The sequence below is a fragment of the Salmo trutta genome, chromosome 25, assembly GCF_901001165.1.
Source record: "Salmo trutta chromosome 25, fSalTru1.1, whole genome shotgun sequence".
NCBI classification, from domain to species: Eukaryota; Metazoa; Chordata; class Actinopteri; order Salmoniformes; family Salmonidae; genus Salmo; species Salmo trutta.
Window position 1 is genome coordinate 31377262 of NC_042981.1, and position 20265 is coordinate 31397526.

The 20265-nt window shown below is 40.6% G+C and overlaps 1 protein-coding gene and 1 long non-coding RNA gene across 2 annotated transcripts; one reads left to right on the plus strand and one right to left on the minus strand.

The window, feature by feature from the left end:
* Window positions 1-1175: 1175 nt before the first annotated feature.
* On the minus strand, window positions 1176-4042 carry LOC115162412 (uncharacterized). The gene is made up of 2 exons (XR_003869538.1): window positions 2335-4042; window positions 1176-2187 (listed from the first exon to the last, which is right to left on the minus strand). It is a non-coding gene; the product is annotated as an uncharacterized LOC115162412 (long non-coding RNA).
* Window positions 4043-8207: 4165 nt separating this feature from the next.
* LOC115162413 (CD276 antigen) lies at window positions 8208-10014 on the plus strand. The gene is made up of 4 exons (XM_029713692.1): window positions 8208-8421; window positions 8580-8927; window positions 9106-9390; window positions 9549-10014. Exons 1-4 carry the CDS (start codon window positions 8352-8354, stop codon window positions 9767-9769), a joined length of 924 nt encoding a protein of 307 aa, XP_029569552.1. The 5' UTR covers window positions 8208-8351; the 3' UTR covers window positions 9770-10014.
* Window positions 10015-20265: the final 10251 nt, after the last annotated feature.

Below are 20265 nucleotides of genomic sequence, written 5' to 3' on the forward strand. Positions count from 1 at the left end.
AGTCTGCTTTCCACCAGACACTGGGAGATTAATTCACATTTCAGCCGGACAATAACCTAAAACACAAGGTCAAATCTACACGGGAGTTGCTTACCAAGAAGACAGTGAATGTTCCTGAGTGGCCGAGTTACAGTATTGACTTAAATCTACCTGAAAATATATGGTAAGTCTTGAAGTACAGAGCCAAAACAACAACAAAAATGTGTATAGCCGAATCCACTAATTTGAAGAGGTGTCCACATACTTATGTATATATAGTGTATCATCACGTGGCTCCAAGTTTACTTCGATATAATGGTAATTATATCAACATTTGTGTATAAAGGCGTATCCACTGACATTTCTCACATAATTAATTTTACTCACAAAAAAAGATTCCACCATGTGGAACAACCGAATTGTCTGTCGGCATTTATAAAATTGTACCGGTATATTCTGTTTCCATTAGCCCGGTCGTGACTTTTTTAATGCTTCATCTGCAAGAAATGTTTGGATGGAAACTACTGTCCCAATGCTTTTGGAGATCACTGTATGTATACAATGTATATTTAAGTATTGATATTATTTTGAATTTATATAAATCATTATTTATATTGGAATTTCTCCTTTTTTTGTCACCTGGGTAATGGGTCAAACCATCTGTTACCTCTGTAGATTATTATTTTTAGATCATCTCCTATCAGAGGGTGTGTCTGAGAGTTTGTACAACTCTCATGCTCATACATGAAAGTGTATGTCTGCAAAGGGAATCCTTGAGGAATAATGGATTGAATTTATGTGAGCGGCTGGATCTATCTATTGCCTTTATATGATCATAACATAATGTGTGGATCCTGATTTACAATGGTAATATGGAGGTCATACTGTAGAAGATACTAAAATAACTACTGCCTTGTACCTCGAAAAGGAGTGTCAGGAATATTATGGAAAAAAATGTCTTGGGAACGTCACTGACGTTGTGCGTCATCGGGCACGTCTAGCCTCTGTGAGGAGCCAGGGCTAGGTGGAGTAACAAAGGGACAATAGTAGATCAGTTGGTGTGTCATTCCTCACCATAAACTGTAAGACACTAGTGCCTGGACTGCTGTTGATTCATTGAAGGACTTGATTTTCTACTATTGCTGGCTGAATACAGTAAACTCTGTCATGAGCTGGCAATGCTGGTTCACTCAAAGTTTTTTTAAACTTTATTACATTTAGTTTTACAGGAACAGTGCACATTAATCAACATTACTGTAAAAGTGCCAGTTTTAGCCAGCCAGCTAATTTTCAACTGCAGTCCCTTATTAACAGGTTATCAAAAAACAATTAAAATGCAAACAGACAATGAGCACATCCAGAGCAGCAGAGTACAACAGGACAAGGAAACATATGACAATTAAGACTTAGCAAGCAGACATAGAGAGCATGTGACAGAAAAATAACAAGCATTATTTGTTATCTTCTGTCTTTCAATACTGGTGAGACACTTCTATGGTACTCCTTCCTCCAACTTTAATAACAGGACTGATGTATCTGATCCAGGCACGGCGCCAGGATATCTTATCTCCCGGGGCTAAGGGGGGGCTTGACCAATACATGGGGGTGCTAAGAAAATAGTTGATTTTCATGACTTCAGAGTTATAAGGAAGTTCTCGTTTTTCAATAAAAGCAGATATGGCACACAGCACATTCGATATAGATGTAGTTTTTAATTGAATTTGGCCAAAGAATATTCAACAAAATAGCTATAAGCCTAATACAAGTGACCACAAGGCAATGACACAAACGCCTTTCACGTGCAAAGGTGATATACTTCAGTATCGGACAGCGCCCATGCACTGAAGTCTTTCAGCAATAACAATACAATACATCCAAAATGCGACAACACCAAGAAGTGCATTTATTCCATATGCATAATCAGACAACTGTGCATTGGTAATAATGTTTCGGATGAAATGGCTATCACAACGTCAGAAATGAAATTAATAATATCCAAAGTGCAGCCACAACGAGAAGTGCAATACATTTAGCCTATGCCTGTTAACTGTGCACACACTTGTAAAACGAACTGGCTATAATCACAATCTTAGTTATTATATTTCTATTGCAAAAATACTTGAGACTGGCCGACAATATGCATGCGTCTTCTTGTTCCATCCAGATCAGCGCGATTGAATCATGTTCCCGCCACCGGACAGGCGCGCTCTGTCAATAAATAAAAGGCCTTTCAGTTACAAATTCATAATAATACATGAGGCTACGACAGGCGCACAATATACAAAATTACCCAACTTAATACCACATAATATTTTATCGTATGGCATATTTATAATAAATGAATCAGTTACTCACCAAGTGTTGTTTTTTTTAGAAGGACGACGCGTCTGTTGTTGTGGTTCAGTGCAAATGAGCCTATCATTTTCTGGACATCCTGGGCTTTGGTTCTTTCTGCGTGTATGGACAGGCAGGCAAGGTTGCTGAGTCGAGGGTTTGCCATTCTGTTTCTCGGGTAGGTTTTTACACGCCGCATGCAGGAAAAACTGCGCTCACATGACGCGGAGGTTACTGGCAGTGTGACAGATGTGTGTGACAACAAAATCCCCCGCTGGCTTCACGTTTCTGACACAGTCCACCAAAACAAGATTGAGACGGTGTGCGCGGCAATGAATGTAGATTGCCTGAGGGACGGCGCCGCCATGCAGTGTGATCAGTGTTACATTTACTAAGAGTCTCTTTGATCGTAGCGAAAAGCGACTCGGCATCTAATCCATCAACTGGAGTGAAATGAAATAAATTCCTGAGGTCCTTACTCTCATCTACCATCAATGCAAATAGTTTAGCATCTTGTATTTCACCACTTATCTGATCCCTAATCTTATTTTCCATAATGTCTAGTATTTCATTCTGTATATCATGATGCGTGTACTTAACATTTCTAGGATTATCTGATATTTTCTGTGCAACTGTTTTGTCGAATTTGCCTATGACCTGTAAAAGTTCAAGGAAGTTTCCCTGGTTGACAGCCATGTCGTTTTCTATGTCTCCTCTCTGTGAAAGTCCCTGGTATGCAGTGAAACGCAATGACTCCACAACTGCTCTCATATACTCTCTGTTGTCTCGGACTATTTTCGAATGTTCATCACTTAGAGCATTGCATATTGTTGAGCCAGACTCTTTCTGAATAGTCCACTCATTCCACGCTGTCATTGCATAGTTATGCTCCACGCTAGCATTGTGTGTCTTGAACGAACGTGTCGCCTTCTTCCAGTTCTGGTAGCCATCGTGGGCAAATGTCGCTTTCTTTCCACCATGGTTTCCTGGACGTTGAAAGTGGCGGCATGCAAAGCAGAAAGCATGGTCCTTTCAAATATAATATTTCAGCCATTTGTAATCCTCATACCATCTACGATTGGAGTAGCGATCCTGCTGTCCAACTTTTGTGGCTGGAAAACGCCGAAGAAGAGGGCGCCTTGGTTCTTCAACAGGTGACTGGCTTAAATCAGAGGGTGGCTGTGCTAACAGTGTAGCTAACGGTGGCTGTGGAGCAGCTAGCAGCGACGAACTGCTCTGGTGCTCCCTCACGTCGTGGCTCACGAGTTTCTCTCTCAGACTCATTTTTCGTATCTCCCTCTTCTTTGGCACCCTCGGAGACAGGGTATAGATTTTCCATTTCTACCCGCACTCTTCTCTTGGTCAGAAAACGTCCCACTGTAACGGGGCGAGATGCGCGACTAACAAGCTACAAGTTAGCTCATATAACGTAGCCTAACGTGCGCGAGCACACACACCAGACCTAGCTGATTATTGAGTTGCTGCTGTTAGTGAAAAGCATCTGAAATATGTGTGAAGATAATGTGTCTCGAGTCTAATTTAAAATGTTGAGACAAGAAGATGTGAGGCGAAATATAGTTTATAAGGCGCGTCTCTCTCCAGAATCCACTAAACTTTCTCCCGACAATTATTGCGCATTGTTATTTAGTTTAACTAGGCAAGTAAGTTAAGAACAAATTCTTATTTACAATTACTGTCTACCCCGGCCAAACGCTGGGAAAATTGTGCGCCGCCCTATGGGACTCCTGATCACGGCTGGTTGTGATACAGCCTGGGAACAGAACCTGGGTCTATATTGACGACTGTAGCACTGCGATACAGTGCCTTAGACCGCTGCGCCACTCGGCGCACCTGATTAACACAGTCTCCGCTGAACAGTTGATGTTGAGATGTGTCTGTTACTTGAACTCTGCATTTATTTGGGCTGCAATTTCTGAGGCTGGTAACTCTAATGAACTTATCCTCTGCAGCAGAGGTAACTCTGGGTCTTCCTTTCCTGTGGCGGTCCTCATGAGAGACAGTTTCATCATAGTTCTTTATGTTTTTTTGCGACGGCACTTGAAGAGACTTTCAAAGTTCTTGAAATGTTCCTGATTGACTGACCTTCATGTCTTAAAGTAATGATGGACTGTCATTTCTCTTCGCTTATTTGAGCTGTTCTTGCCATAATATGGACTTGGTATTTTACCAAATAGGGCTATCTTCTGTATATCACCCCTACCTTGTCACAACACAACTGATTGGCGCAAATGCATTAAGAAGGAAAGAAATTCCGCAAATTAACTTTTATCAAGGCACACCTGTTAATTGAATTGCATTCCAGTAGTAAAAATAAAGAAAAACCCTTGAATGAGTAGGTGTGTCCAAACTTTTCACTGGTACTATATATATACAGTACATTCGGAAAGTATTCAGACCCCTTGACTTTTTCCACATTTTGTTACGTTACAGCCTTATTCTAGAATTGATTCAATTGTTTTTTTCCCTTCATCAATCTACACACATTACCCCATAATGATAAAGCAAAAGCTGGTTTTAGTAGACATTTTTGCAAATGTATTAAAAATAAAAGACAGAAATATCACATTTACATAAGTATTCAGACCCTTTACTCAGAATGATGAAGGCCACTGTGTTCTTGGGGAACTTTAATGCTGCAGAAATTGTTTGGTACCCTTTCCCAGATCTGTGCCTTGACAATCCGGTCACACACCTGTCTATATGTGGGGTGGCAGATAGCCTAGTGGTTAGAGCATTGGGCCAGTAAATGAAAGGTTGCTGGATTGAATCCCTGAGCTGACAAGGTAAAAATCTGTCTTTCTGCCCAATGTTCCCTGGAAGGCTGTCATTGTAAATAAGAATGTGTTTTTAACTGACTTGCCTAGTTAAATAAAAGCATAAATTATTATTTTGAAATATAAGGTCCCACAGTTGACAGTGCATGTTTGGGCAAAAACCAAGCCATGAGGTCAAAGGAATTGTCCGTAGAGCTCCGAGACAGGATTGTGTTCGATGCACAGATTTGGGGAAGGGTACCAAAAAATGTGTGCAGCATTGAAGTTCCCCAAGAACACAGTGGCCTCCATCATTCTTAAAAGGAAAAAGTTTGGAACCACCAAGACTCTTCCTAGAGCTTTCCGCCCAGCCAAACTGAGCAATCGGGGGAGAAGGGCCTTGGTCAGGGAGGTGACCAAGAACCCAATGGTCACTCTGACAGAGCTCCAGAGTTCCTCTGTGGATATGGCAGAACCTTCCAGAAGGACAACCATCTCTGCAGCACTTTCCGTATGCACTGTAAACGTAAAATAAATAGTAATTTATTCATATAACAAATCCCTAATTTTGTGGATTAGTTGCATCTCAGATTAGCTCTGTCTCTTGTAAGTAGGCCTAGCAGTTTGTTGAAACTGCTATAATATTGTAGTTGCACTGATCATAATGATTGCTGTGATGGCTGCTGGACCAACTGATGTCCTCTTACCATGGAGGAAAACATATTTTGGACCATCACAAAAAAATATTGCCTTTCAAACAAAAAACATCTACTGCACTTCATAAAGCAGAAAAAGGGAACACATTTATGAATGGATTAATTCATGGATTTATTGGCTTTATATAATTTTACACTGTCTGCAATATTTTTCCTACAGTATGAGTAGGTGCTGTATTATTTTATAGTTTTTTTCAAACAAAACAATGTAGAATAGAGGATGGTGATTGGCTTGAAAATGAAGCCAATGGCATTGGTTAGAGAACGAACAGATCTGGAACCAGGCTAGCTAGTCTGTTCACATTCTTATCTAAATGTGTTGCCATGGGTGCACATTGTATCCAGCTGTATCTGATTACTGGTGGTGGGAAGTTGTTTGCTAAGGAGTGGACTCTCAACTCATTCACTGTTAACTGTAATTTTTAGAGAAAAAAAAGAGAAAAATCCCACGGAATCAACGCTAAATGTTATTTTATTGAGCAGGGGGTCTTTTTGAAAGCTGAAAGGGTCCTACAGTATCAACCAAAAACAAGGTTTTACCCAGAATTGTAATTTATTTTCAGCATGTCTGGGTTCACATGATTTTGTCATGTGCTGGTGTCACAGATGATGAGTCATAATACAGTAATCTTGTTTTAAACAAAGTTGTATGTGTTCTGTGTCCATCTTTGACACATCTATGTGTTGACTCAACATAACTAAAGCAGAATATGAAATTGAGTTTGACAATGGTATATGTCAGTATGCTTAATGTCAAACATGTTTTGTCAGTCCAAGCTGTTATTTGTCCACTTGCTCTTAGTTGGATGTAAATGTATATACAGTTAATGCTGTTCATATTGCATTTGTCTCCTGGGTATTTAGTGGTACAAAGCTCATCTATGTTGAGATGTAAGGCCAGATGTTTATTTGTCATGGTTACTGAGCTGCCAACAAAACTGAGAGGGTGTGTGTGTCTAGTTCGAAGGAAAGAAACCTGTTCCGACATGAATAGGTGGACAGTTGAAGTCAGAAGTTTACATACACCTTAGCCAAATACATTTCAACTCAGTTTTTCACAATTCCTGTTATTTAATCCTAGTCAAAATTCCCTGTCTTAGGTCAGTTAGGATCACCACTTTATTTTAACAATGTTTAATGTCAGAATAATAGTACAGAGAATGATTTATTTCAGCTTTTATTTCTTTCATCACATTCTCAGTGGGTCAGAAGTTTACATACATACAACATGATGCTGCCACCCCCGTGCTTCATGGTTGGGATGGTGTTCTTCGGCTTGCAAGCCTCCCCCTTTTTCCTCCAAACATAACAATGGTCATTATGGCCAAACAGTTCTATTTTTGTTTCATCAGACCAGAGGACATTTCTCCAAAAAGTACGATCTTTGTCCCATGTGCAGTTGCAAATCGTAGTCTGGCTTTTTTATGGCGGTTTTGAAGCAGTGGCTTCTTCCTCGCTGAGCGGCCTTTCAGGCTATGTCGATATAGGACTTGTTTTACTGTGGATATAGATACTTTTGTACCTGCTTCCTCCAGCATCTTCACAAGGTCCTTTGCTGTTGTTCTGGGATTGATTTGCACCTTTCACACCAAAGTACGTTCATCTCTAGGAGACAACGCATCTCCTTCCTGAGCGGTATGATGGCTGCGTGGTCCCATGGTGTTTATACTTGCGTACTATTGTTTGTACAGATGAACTTGGTACCTTCAGGCGTTTGGAAATTGCTCCCAATGATGAACCAGACTTGTGGAGGTCTAAAATTATTTTTCTGAGGTCTTGGCTGATTTCTTTTGACTTTCCGATGATGTCAAGCAAAGAGGCACTGAGTTTGAAGGTAGGCTTTGAAATACATCCACAGGTACACCTCCTATTGACTCAAATAATGTCAATTAGCCTATCAGAAGCCATGACATAATTTTCTGGAATTTTCCAAGCTGTTTAAAGGCACAGTCAACTTAGTGTATGTAAACTTCTGACCCACTTAAATTGTGATACAGTGAATTATAAGTGAAATAATCTGTCTGTAAACAATTGTTGGAAAAATTACTTGTGTCATGCACAAAGTAGATGTCCTAACCGACTTGCCAAAACTATAGTTTGTTAACAAGAAATTTGTGGAGTGGTTGAAAAATGAGTTTTAATGACTCCAACCTAAGTGTATGTAAACTTCCGACTTCAACTGTATGTCTGCACAAAAGAGAATTCTTAAATGTTCTTACAATAATGGATGTGTCTCTGTCGGGGGCTAGAAACTAAATTATTTTTTATGATCAAAATATAATGGGGTTGGATCTTGATTTACAACAATAACTGAAAAAATAAGTCATCCAGGAAAGGAATGTAAGGAATGTAATGGAGCGTCATGGAACCTATTAGAGGGTGCAGCCAAGGTGTGAGAAAAAGTAGAAGAGTACAGTAGATTGCGTAGATCAGTAGTTCATTCATTCTTCAAGACACTTTGTAAGACACCAGTGGCTGGACTGCTGCCGATTCATTGAAGGACTTACTTGAATTTGACAAATACTGGTTAAATACTGTGAACTCTGTCATGAGCTGGAAATCCTGGGTCGCTCAAATATGTTTTGTTTCTCTCCTCATCATCAAGGCATCCTATTCTGGTAAGACACTTCCATGGTACACCTTCTTTTACGGTCAATGGTGACTAACTACTTTAATACTTTAGTGTAATGAGTAATGTATCTAATAGAAAGGGTCACTGTAATCATGCCATCTCTTAGATGGGGTAGTAAGATTGTCTGTGTCCCTCTGTCTATAGTTGAATTTGAGATCAGTGTTCCTCGTGAGCCTCAACTTGCCATCGTGGGGCAGTATGTGGTCCTAGACTGCAGCTTCCCTGTGGGAAAGGCCTGGGACCTGGACAACAGTGTGATAACATGGCAGAGAGGCCTGGAGGTGATACACAGCTTCTACCACGGACAGGACCAACTGGACAGACAGAGCAGTCACTATACTAACAGAACCAGCCTGTACCACTCTGAGATGGAGAGGGGTAATGCCTCTCTCAGGCTGGACCGTAGCAACCTGGGGGACAAAGGAGACTATACCTGTTCCGTGAGCACACCGCTGGGCAGTGGGACGAAAACCTTTGCCCTGAAATTAGCAGGTGTGATATCATATTAAACATGGTTTTCTGCTTTGTGGACTGAGAAATTACTGATGTACTAGAAAATGAGTAATTTACACACTAATTAGGGTTCCTTGTGATGTACTGTATCATGCTTACTGAGATACTTGTATATTCTTTCATGCCATTAAACTGTGTCCATTGCCTCTTATTTCAGCATACTACCCTGAGCCACACCTGAAGTTCACAGCATCTCCAAGAGATGTGGAGCTACTCTTGACCTCACAGGGAGGGTACCCGCGACCCTCAGTGCATTGGCTGGATGACAGCGGTGATGATGTCACCAATAACACAGTCACAAACATCTCAGAGGACACACAGGGACTATACACTGTGTTCAGTACACTAAATCTACAGGGACAAGTCAACGAGACCATCACCTTCGTCTTAAAGAACAAGGACCTGGGACAGGAGATCAGGAGAGAGATCACACTTCACTCAGGTACATAGACAATATCCTGGATTTGAAAAACACTTGACATTGCCTCTTTACTGAACGAGAGAGAGAGGAGAGAGCGATCAAGCGAGCAAGAGAGAGAAATAGAGTTCAGTTGTTTAGACATGCAGTGTAATCACAATGTCCTAAATTTCTCTTCACAGCAAATGAGAGGTCGTCAGTGGAAAAAGGCAGAATTTCTGGAGACAGCAAGAAGAGATGGACAATTCTTGTTCCTATAGTGACATTTGTACTGCTGTTGTTTGTACTATTAATGCCAGCACTGAGAAAAATGTGCCATGGCCATCACAGAAACCATCATCTGTCTACCAAACACCATCAGGATCATCAGTCATCACAAATGCCTTTTAAATGTACTTTATAACGGAGAAAAATACAAGACATTTAGGAATATATAATGAATGGATCTATGGCGTCAATATGATTCTTGCCAGTGTTTGCAATACAGCCCGTAGTATCTTTCCAAGGAGTTACTGCCATAGTACTTTATAGTTTACCATGTAAATGTGGGCGCTACTTAGTTTCTTCTAAAAACACAGACATGTTTGCCAATTTATTTATTCAGAGAAAGAGACAAAAAGCTGAATAATACAGATTTATTTAAACGTATGGATTAAGTGCATCATTGACTAGCTGCGTCTCAGTTAAATCTGAATTCTTATAGTGAATGTACAATAGATGTACAATATATCCAGTTAAAAGGTACAGTGATTGTATTTTACTTAACTAAGCAAGTCAGTTAAGAACAAATTCTTCTTTACAATGACGGCCTACCTCGGCCAAACCCTAACCCGGACGACGCTGGGCCAATTGTGCGCCACCCTATGGGACTCCCAATCACAGCCAGTTGTGATACAGCCTGGAATTGAACCAGGGTCTGTAGTGATGCCTATAGCACTGAGATGCAGTGCCTTAGACCGCTGCGCCACTCGGGAGCACCTGTATGACTCACACACATTTCAGACCAACCGTCTCTTCATGTCATGTTAATGGAATGTGACAACGGTTATTCATAGCCTACTGTACCTGTATAGTACACACATAGTCATTATATTATGGCACTTATGAAGCACTTAGTGGGGGTATTGTGGAGACCACTTATCTACACGTGGTTTGTTATCCCATCATAAGTGTTGTGGTTGAAACAATGTTGCACTTTAACACTCATTAAGCTAGTCATAGGGGTGTACAAGCAAATATTGAGGCCAATTGTCTGACTGGGAAAATAATGGTATCTATTGATGATTGTAAAGAGGCAGTTACCTTATCAACATTCCAAGGACAAGGAAATAACTGTTTGCTTCCTTCATAGATGTTAGTTCAGAAAGTATTATTTATCAGGGAAATGTCCTAACCAAATCCATTTGTCTTAAAAATTTAACAGGAGTTGTATTGACTTTATTTCAATTGAGTTTTTACTTCAAATGAGTCAGGTGTACAGTGGTATAGAAGTCTATGGTGTTGAATGAACCACTGTATGGTCTCTCACTGACCCTACCGCCACTTGAAACGCCAAACCCGGGCAAGTCTATTCCACCGACAATCCCAGTCTCTACCAGTTCATCATAATCAAATCGAACGTTATTTGTCACATGCACCGAATGCAACAAGTGTAGACCTTACCGTGAAATGCTTTCTTACAAGCCCTTAACCGACAGTACAGTTCAAGAAGAGTTAAGAAAATATTTACCAAATAAACTAAAGTAAAAAATAATCGAAAGTAACAATAAAAGAACAATAACGAGGCTGTATACAGGGGGTACCGAGTCAATGTGCGGGGGTACAGGTTAGTCGAGATAATTTGTACACGTAGGTAGGGGTGAAGTGACTATGCATAGATAATAAACAGTGAATAGCAGCAGTGTATAAAACAAATGGGGGGGGGGGGTCAATGTAAATAGTCCATTTGATTAACTGTTCAGCAGTCTTATGGCTTGGGGGTAGAAGCTGTTAAGGAGCCTTTTGGTCCTAGACTTGGAGCTCCAGTACCGCTTGCCGTGTGGTAGCAGAGAAAACAGTCTATGACTTGGGTGACTGGAGTCTCCGACAATTTTATGAGCTTTCCTCTTATAGCGCCTATTATACAGGTCCTGAATATCAGGAAGCTTGGCCTCAGTGATGTACTGGGCTGTACGCACTACCCTCTGTAGCGCCTTACGGTCAGATTCCGAGCAGTTGCAATACCAGGCAGTGATGCAACTGGTCAGGATGCTCTCGATGGTGCAGCTGTAGAACCTTTTGAGTATATGGGGACCCATGCCAAATCTTTTCAGTCTCCTGAGGGGGAAAAGGTTTTGTTGTGCCCTCTTCACGACTGTCTTGGTGTGTTTGGACCATGATATTTCGTTTGGACCCGACCACTACAGCCCCATCGATGTTAATGGGGGCCTGTTCAGCCCGCCTTTTCCTGTAGTCCATGATAAGCTCCTTTGTCTTGCTCACATTGAGGGAGAGGTTGTTGTCCTGGCACCACACTCCCAGTTCTCTGACCTCCTCCCTATAAGGGTCTCATCGTTGCCGGTGATCAGGCCTACCACTGTTGTGTCGTCAGCAAACTTAATGATGGTGTTGGAGTCGTGTTTGGCCATGCAGGCCACGCATAATCACCCAAGATCTCCCCACAGACTCCTCCCTTCCTTCCTTCCCCTTATCCAGTAGCTGCTCCTCGCCCACCCAAAATCCCTATTCCTTCATGGACTGTGAAAGCACCTCTTCCTGTGATACAGACTTCTTCCCCATCCCTGATCCCAGGGATGAGGACTCTTCATTCCCTCCCACTAGAGCCCTCCTCCTCTATCAACAATGATCCCTCCCTCTCTCTATAAACTCTGCCCCCTCCTCAGCTCTAAACCCTGACCTTCTCCCCTTATCAACTCTGAATCCCTCATACCTGACCCATGTGTACGCTCATATGTACCCCCTTTTCAAAATACCATCTGAACCACGTCTGACTCCTCACCCTCTAAGGGCACGGCTTCATCCTCCTCTAAATGTTGTTCCTTTTCCGTGGAAGAGTGTAGCGCTGCTCTTCCTTATCATGATACTTCTCCACATCAAAAGGTTCCAGTATATCCTCTGGGTTGTCAAACTCATCCATCTTCCCATCCATTTTGGTGTCAAACCAGACAACATCTTCATCATCATCATTGACCAGTGAGAGACTGACTGGTAGGAAATCACCCTTTGGTGTGGATAGTTGATCTGAGAGCAGCAGAAGCCCAATGCTGGCAAACCCTAAAGGATATGGAAATAAACAGGGTTAGAAGTGTGATCACCATTGGAGGTCTTATCATCACTACTCCCTACAAATCACTTAGTCCCATGGGCTATTTGAGCACAAGGGAGATGTCAGTGCTGTTTACTCAAACCAAACAGAGGTAGTATGATTATGGGTTGTTAGGTTGACAGTCACTCACCATACATCATAGCTCTTTTGGGTTTGGACGTCACACATTTGGAGTCTGTAACGATGTACGCTGAGAGTCGGGAAGCAAGTTCAGGGAGTGAATACATTTAATAAATAAACGAACACAACAAGAAAAACAAACAGCACACCGACATGAAACAGCAACAATGACGACGGGAAGAAACCAAAGGGAGTGACATATAAAGGACAGATAGTCAAGGAGGTGATGGAGTCCAGGTGAGTGTCATTATGCGCGCACCGCTGGTGACAGGTGTGCGCCCTAACGAGCAGCCTGGTGACCTAGAGGTCGGAGGGAGCACACGTGACAGAGTCACAGCAGTCACATATGGAATCCTCTTCCATGAGGGATCTCCACATACAGAAGGGGAGTCAGAGACTTACATTTACATTTTCATAATTTAGCAGACACTCATCCAGAGCGACTTACAGTTAGTGCATTCATCTTAGGGTTTATAGGTATGACAACCACATCTCACAGTCATAGTAAGTAAAACGTCCCTCAATACAGCAGCCATCACCAAAGTCAGTGCTAGTAAGAAAAGGCAAATGTTAGTGCATGAAAGGTATGTACAGATGTAAAGGGCAGAATGTACATTTCCCAGAGTGCAACATTTACCTTACGTCAGCGTACCTGTTCGCTCGGTAGGTGCATGAGTTGTGCATGGGGCCGTGGTCCTCTGATGTCACATGCAGTGAAGGAAGACCAGGAGGAGATGAAAAGATTACCTTTGATACAAGAAATTGACCAATTCATGTCAATTATTGTATTGGTCAAAGGCTGCAATTTGCTTTATTCTTTACAATAAAAAACACTGTTTATTGCATAGATGCAACAGAGAGTGATTGAAATTCAATGATAGATTATAAGTCTCCCATGCTCACCGGTGTGTCTGGGTTAGAGGTAAACTGGAAGGCGCTGAGGGAGAACCGGAGGGCGCAATCAGTTCTGGGGGTGACAAACAGAGCCACCAGGGTTATTTTGGCTCTCCAGCATGCAGCTGTGGATCAGAACAGAATGGGTTTTCACTCAGGTCATGAATAATAATAATTTTCCTATTGTGTCCTTTTTGGGAAATGTGTATTCCCAGTGAGCACCGTCCGGCACCGATGTCCATGTTGGCTCTGGCATTGATTTCAACGTCCACAGACCAAACACAGACGTCTATAATTGGATCAGATTTGGTCCGGTCCAGCCTTGATTTCAAAGTCCACCAACGTCTGGTCTAGACCGGCCTCGATTTGGCCCAAACATAGAGATCTATGATTGGTTTAGATTCGTGCCGGACTGGACCAAATCTGAACCAATCATAGATGTCTATGTTTCACAAGTTAGGACAGCACAGTACAGTAGAGCACAGCACAGTACATTGAGTAGCCAGCCAAATAGAAAAAGTAGTCAGCCAGGAAGTTCCGGACTGTGAATTTTGGATATCGCCTAGGCCTAGATGATCACGACTATTTTCTAAGTAAGAGAACCTTTAACATTAAACCGGTCTTCTCTTGCGATTCAATTCATATTTACAGTTTTTCTGAAAGATATGAATTGCCACAATGATGATTGTTCTTCAAATTATGTATTTGGCTCCGCTGCTGTGGACACTTAAGCTAAGGAAACGAATGTGTCATTTTATTATTTGAGTGAATTATCTCTAACAGTTTGGCCTCTCAATTAATCCCTGTAGGTGGGATTGTCAGGGAAGGGGGCAGGATTTTTGTGAGTCAGATTTGGTAGGGTTTAAGACCGGTCAATAAATCACTGTGGGTGGGACTTTGAGGTAAGGTGGTAACTGTTTTGAAGAAAGAAGAAAACATCTATTCCCGGTTGAGAAACAATATAGAATTGCAGGAAATTGCATCTTAATAATATCTTAGAAGTATTCTAACATAAGCTTTTATAACCTTCAATCTGTTTATCATATTTTGGGCCCTCTTCATTACCTATTGTTCCTGCAGTGAGGATTCAACATCTTCATCGAATGCAGATAATAGCCAAAAAGCAGTAGTAGCCTACCAGTATGCAAATTAGAGAGCCAAATGAACGGCTCTCTCACCGATGCGATCCGTTCAAAAAGAGCTGTTCGTTTGCGAACAACCCATCACCAGGCTGCACTGACGAGTCACTTTAGCGGTCACTTGCAAGTCTCAACATGGGCTTTGAATCCTAGGAAAATACAAAGAAGACCTTTAGCTTACGTGTCCTGATGCAATACCATGGACATATAACTACGTTGTTTGATTGGTTTATGAATGGCAAAGGGGTGTAGGAGATTGAGTCAGTTCAACCCCTTTCAGAAACTATTCAACACAAGCTGTTGGTCCTCAATAAATGAACAGTACATTTTGCCCCCGACTCTGTGGCTGGCTAAAGAAATATGGAACACGCAAAAGAAAATAAAGAATGTGCCACAAAACAATAATTAAGTGGAGTTCAACTCATCGTTACCTCTTACATTACATGGAATGTCTAAATTCAGACATGATTATGAAGGTAAAATAATGTTAAGTGTACAAGCATGTAAAGTATGATTTGCACATGTAAAATATGAGTTGTGTCTGTATAATTAGTTTAGTAGTTGCAAAAAATATTTGCAAATATGTAACTTATTTTGAGAATAAATGCAACTACACTTGCAAACATGGAACTTGATATGTGAACAAATCCAATAATATTTTGCTGGTGAATCTTCATCTGTAAATCAAAACTTAATTTTCCTGCTAGCTCTGTCCATGCTTTTCCTAGAAAATGTCTATCTGATACTGTAGCTATCTAGTTGATGTTGTTCTAGCTATCTCACCCAAAGCAGGCATTTCTCCTCCTTGCTGGTCTGCAGATGCATGATCATGATGTTGTGGCTGTAACATTTAATGGACATTGCACTAGAACAAAAACTAGCTAGCTATATCAGATATACAGTGCGTTCAGAAAGTATTCAGACCCCTTCACTTTTTCCACATTTTGTTACATTACAGCCTTATTCAAACATTTCTTAAGTCTACACACAATACCCCATCATGAAAAACCCCAAACAGGTTTTTAATGATTTTTGCAAACGTATTAAAAAGAAAAAACAGAAATAGCTTATTTACATAAGAATTCAGACCCTTTGCTATGAGACTCGAAATTGAGCTCAGGTGCATCCTGTTTCCATTGATCATACTTGAGATGTATCTACAACTTGATTGGAGTCCACCTGTGGTAAATTCAATTGATTGGACATGATTTAGAAAAGGCACACACCTGTCTATATGAGTTCCCACAGTTGACAGTGCATGTCAGAGCAAAAACCAAGTCATGAGGTCGAAGGCATTATCCGTAGAGCTCTAAGACAGGATTGTGTCAAGGCACAGATCTGGGGAAGGGTACCAAAACATGTGTGCAGCATTGAAGGTCCCAAGGAACACAGTGGCCTCCATCATTCTTAAATGGAAGAAGTTTTGAACCACCAAGAGTCTTCCTAGAGCTGGCCAAACTGAGCAATCGGGGGAGAAGGGCCTTTTCTTTCCTAGATCGCTTGATGATGGTCGACAACATAACTTGTTTGTAAGTCGCTCTGGATAAGAGCGTCTGCTAAATGACTTAAATGTAAATGATACATGATTTGTGTGCCCATGAGAACTGTTTACACAGTGAAACATAATTACATTTTACACAAGCATAGTTACATCCAACATTTCTTCATCGCCCACCCCCCTTCTAATGCGACTAGCAGTTATGGCTGCTTCATGTGATGTATTGTTGTCTCTACCTTCTTGCCCTTTGTGCTGTTGTCTGTGCCCAATAATGTTTGTACCATGTTTTGTGCTGCTACCATGTTGGGCTGCTACTGTCGTGCCTCTGACTGATTAAATTATATTACAGGCTATTTTCAAATCAATTACCTAACGTTTGATTGATTACGTGATTTAATTAAACCATAAAAAAATTAACTCGTTTATAACCTGGGGCACCACAGAAGAGTGTTTATAGAGGTGCTGTCTCCCGAATAAACTCTTAAAGATCTGAAGATCTTTTATATCAATTGCAGTCAATTATTAATCGTCAACTTATTCAGTCTCATCTGAATGTTGTAAAATTCTTGGTTATCTTCACGAACCCTGGCTAACAAGTTGAATAGCAATACAAAAATTGGCTTAATTATTTATTTATTAAATACCTAAATCTACACAGGATGGATCATACATCCATTACTAATCATGTCATAAAAGAAAAAGTCCCTAGCAGGCGAAACCGATATGACAGCTGGTTACACAAAGAAAGGGGGTTGGGTTTGAAAGAAAGAGCGGGAAGACTGAGGGACAAAGGGAATTAGGTCTCTATCGGACCTTTAGGAGCTATGCTAACGTAAATACAGAATCTTATGCATTCTAGTAGCCGCCCATTCCGAAAAGGAAAATGCAAGATATATATTTACACTGAGCTGCACTTCGATAGATGGGTCCTATCATCAGATATAATGTCCCAGACACCAACTGATCTGACATCATATTCTTTAAGTACCAACAGACACTTTCAACTGGTTGGATTACAAAAATATTGTACCTTTCCCCAACCTTTTGATGTTAGCATATGTTAACTCTATGTTAACAAAAGGCTTTCCAAGAGTCCATTCTGTAGAGTGGAGAGAAAAGGGGGAAAGGTATTTATGGGGGTCATAAACCTCATACAACAGGGCAACGTCATGACACTACCATGTTGTTATGTTGTGTTGCTACCATGCTAAGACAACAACATAGGTCTCTCTTTATGTAGTGTTGTGGTGTCTCTCTTGTCTGATGTGTGTTTTGTCCTATTTTTTTATTTTTATTTTAATCACAGCCCCCGCAGGAGGCCTTTTGCCTTTTGGTAGGCCACCATTGTAAATAAGAATTTGTTCTTAACTGACTTGCCTAGTTAAATAAAGGTTCAAAATAAATAACACTTACAGTGCATTTTCCGAGATCCATAATTCGTACAGGGTTTAACGTCAATGTTCTAATTCAACTGTTAAAGGCTTAATAATGACAAATAACATTGTCATAAATGTCGTCCTTAATGTAAGGAAAGAAAGGTAGTATTTTATGTCAAACGATCTGTGAAGACTCCAAGCATTAACCCATGAACTATGGACAACTCATGAACTAGGTTGTAAAACATGTTTTGATTCAACACATCATGTATTGAATGTAGGATACCTATTTTGCCTGTGTTCATGTGTTTAAAATTGCTTTGGCTGAGACGGTAGGCTACCCGCAGTGGTGTAGGCTTAGCGTAGAGTAAACGCTGTTTACCCCCCCCCCCCCAAAAAAAAATGCATTGAAAGTATATGGAGCATACATTTTTTTCACCGCCACCGGCAGAGTTTACCCACCTATTTTATTTTTTTACACATCACTGGCTACCAGTAGGCCTATTTGAAGTTGATGTTAATACACATTGTAGCCTAGTTTATTAAGTTGACGTGTGTGTGTTAGTGTGCCCATCCCGTTTTTCCCTGCACAGTTTCAGACCCATTTTAGGTGTCCCGATTTTTCAGGCTACATTTGTCAGCAAGACGCATCAATTAATGTAGGCCTAATCAATGGCACACTTTTTGGTGTTTTGTTTTTAACAGATGTCTATTTCCATTAATCAAATGTTGCCAGTTTGGATGCTGGATTTATTGTAGAGTGGATGAACATTCCCACTTTTTGAAGTGATTTGTTTGACAATCAAAAGAAAATATGATTGGTTGTGTTCATGCCACATTAAATGGTAATATAATTTTACATTTTAAATTAAAGTATTTATTTATTTATTAGGGCCATGAATAAATGTGCACTCCAAACATGTAGGCCTACACCAAAACAGCACCATTTTCACTTGAGAGAGGAGCACATTGGATAAGGCCCTTAAAGTAAGAGTTCAAAGTTCATACCATTTTGCCATAATCAGTTCACGCTGAATTCTGGCTGGTCTAGTAGGCCCTTAAAGTGTACTTAAAGTTACCACATTGTAGACTACTTACTAGCCAAAGAAAATTCGCCTGGCTACCCACGGACGTTAGCTTCTTCTCAGCAATGAGTCTGGATCCGAGTAGGCTACCTCCCAGACTATTTCTAAAACGCATTCTAACCGTTCTGATTGAACCCAGAAACTGATGGGTTGGATCAGAACACACTTGGGCAAAGCGGCGTTTTGAAAATTAGTCGCGCAAATCCCGAGTTCAAAACAATTGGGAACTCGGAAATCTCTGACTTCCGAGACTTCAAAACTACTGGGAACTCTGAAAAAAAACGAGCTCCGACTGGGGAAAATAGACTTCAACGATCATCCAAATCGGAATTCCGGGGCTCTTTGTAGAGCTCTGACTTTCCGACCTGGAGATCATCGACGTCATTATTTGACCATGTATTTTTCCGAGTTCACAGTTATTTTGAACGTAGCATAACTACCTCAAAGTCTGTTCAAGAACGTACAACATTTTTTGGGGTAACGTGTCGCGTTCCGCAACGTAACAAACGTTAAGGTGAACTGAATGCGCCTTCATCATGAAGTAAGCTGTGCAGCGAACATAGACAGCGGAATAATTTGAGTCGTCAGGAAAAAATGAAATTGATACCGTCTAGGATTTGTCAAAGTTAAATATTACAGTACTTGAGACATTCAAGAGTAACAATCATTTTTAGAGTTCTGTTTTTTTGATATGTCATATAAACAGTGTTGGGTAGTACGCTACATGCAATTCAACTAGAAATGTAACTACATTTTGCAGTAGCTTGGTAGTAGTTGAACTAACTTCTGATCTTGGTAGTGTTTTCAGTAGTTCATATAACTTTTTGCCATGTACCCAACTACACACTACTTTATTTCTTTTTTTAATGTGTGAAGTAGGCAATCATTTCCATTCTTTTTCGGCATCAGACGTACCGGATTCTCACTTGAAACAGTTTGTATATTTAATAGGCAAAATGATACATTATGTTAACATCTGACTGCAGAGTGATCTATATTTCAGATTCATTTCCCAACACTGCTGATAAATAGAAAACTTGGCTTGGGTCTGCTCAAAGATTCATACAAGTATAAATACAATCAAATGAATTGTTTGTCACATTACACACAACACAAACCATTCACAAGAGCAGGACACAGCTTCAACTGACAGATCTGACAATACTTCTAAATAGGTAAACAAGTTAAGACTTTAAATACAAAAAAAAACAGCCCATTACCTTGTGATAAAAGTCACATAATTCGGATTATCATACAACACACATGCATGTTGTATACACCCATAGCCAAATAAACTTGTCTATACAAAAATGCACACATCCATATTCACAGACAACTGTGTACAGATTATGTAATGTGCCAAATTAGTAATGCGTGTGCTTTCTTTCACACAACTAGTTTTAATAAATAGTTAGTGAAAATGCTGTGCTATTAATCTCTCCATTCAAGGCATCAAACATTA

Coding starts and splice junctions, on each gene's coding strand:
- LOC115162413 (XM_029713692.1), top strand. CDS start 8,352: ATGAGCTGGAAATCCTGGGTCGCTCAAATATGTTTTGTTTCTCTCCTC. Junction 8,928..9,105: donor CTTTGCCCTGAAATTAGCAG/GTGTGATATCAT, acceptor CTCTTATTTCAG/CATACTACCCTGAGCCACAC. Junction 9,391..9,548: donor AGAGATCACACTTCACTCAG/GTACATAGACAA, acceptor TTCTCTTCACAG/CAAATGAGAGGTCGTCAGTG.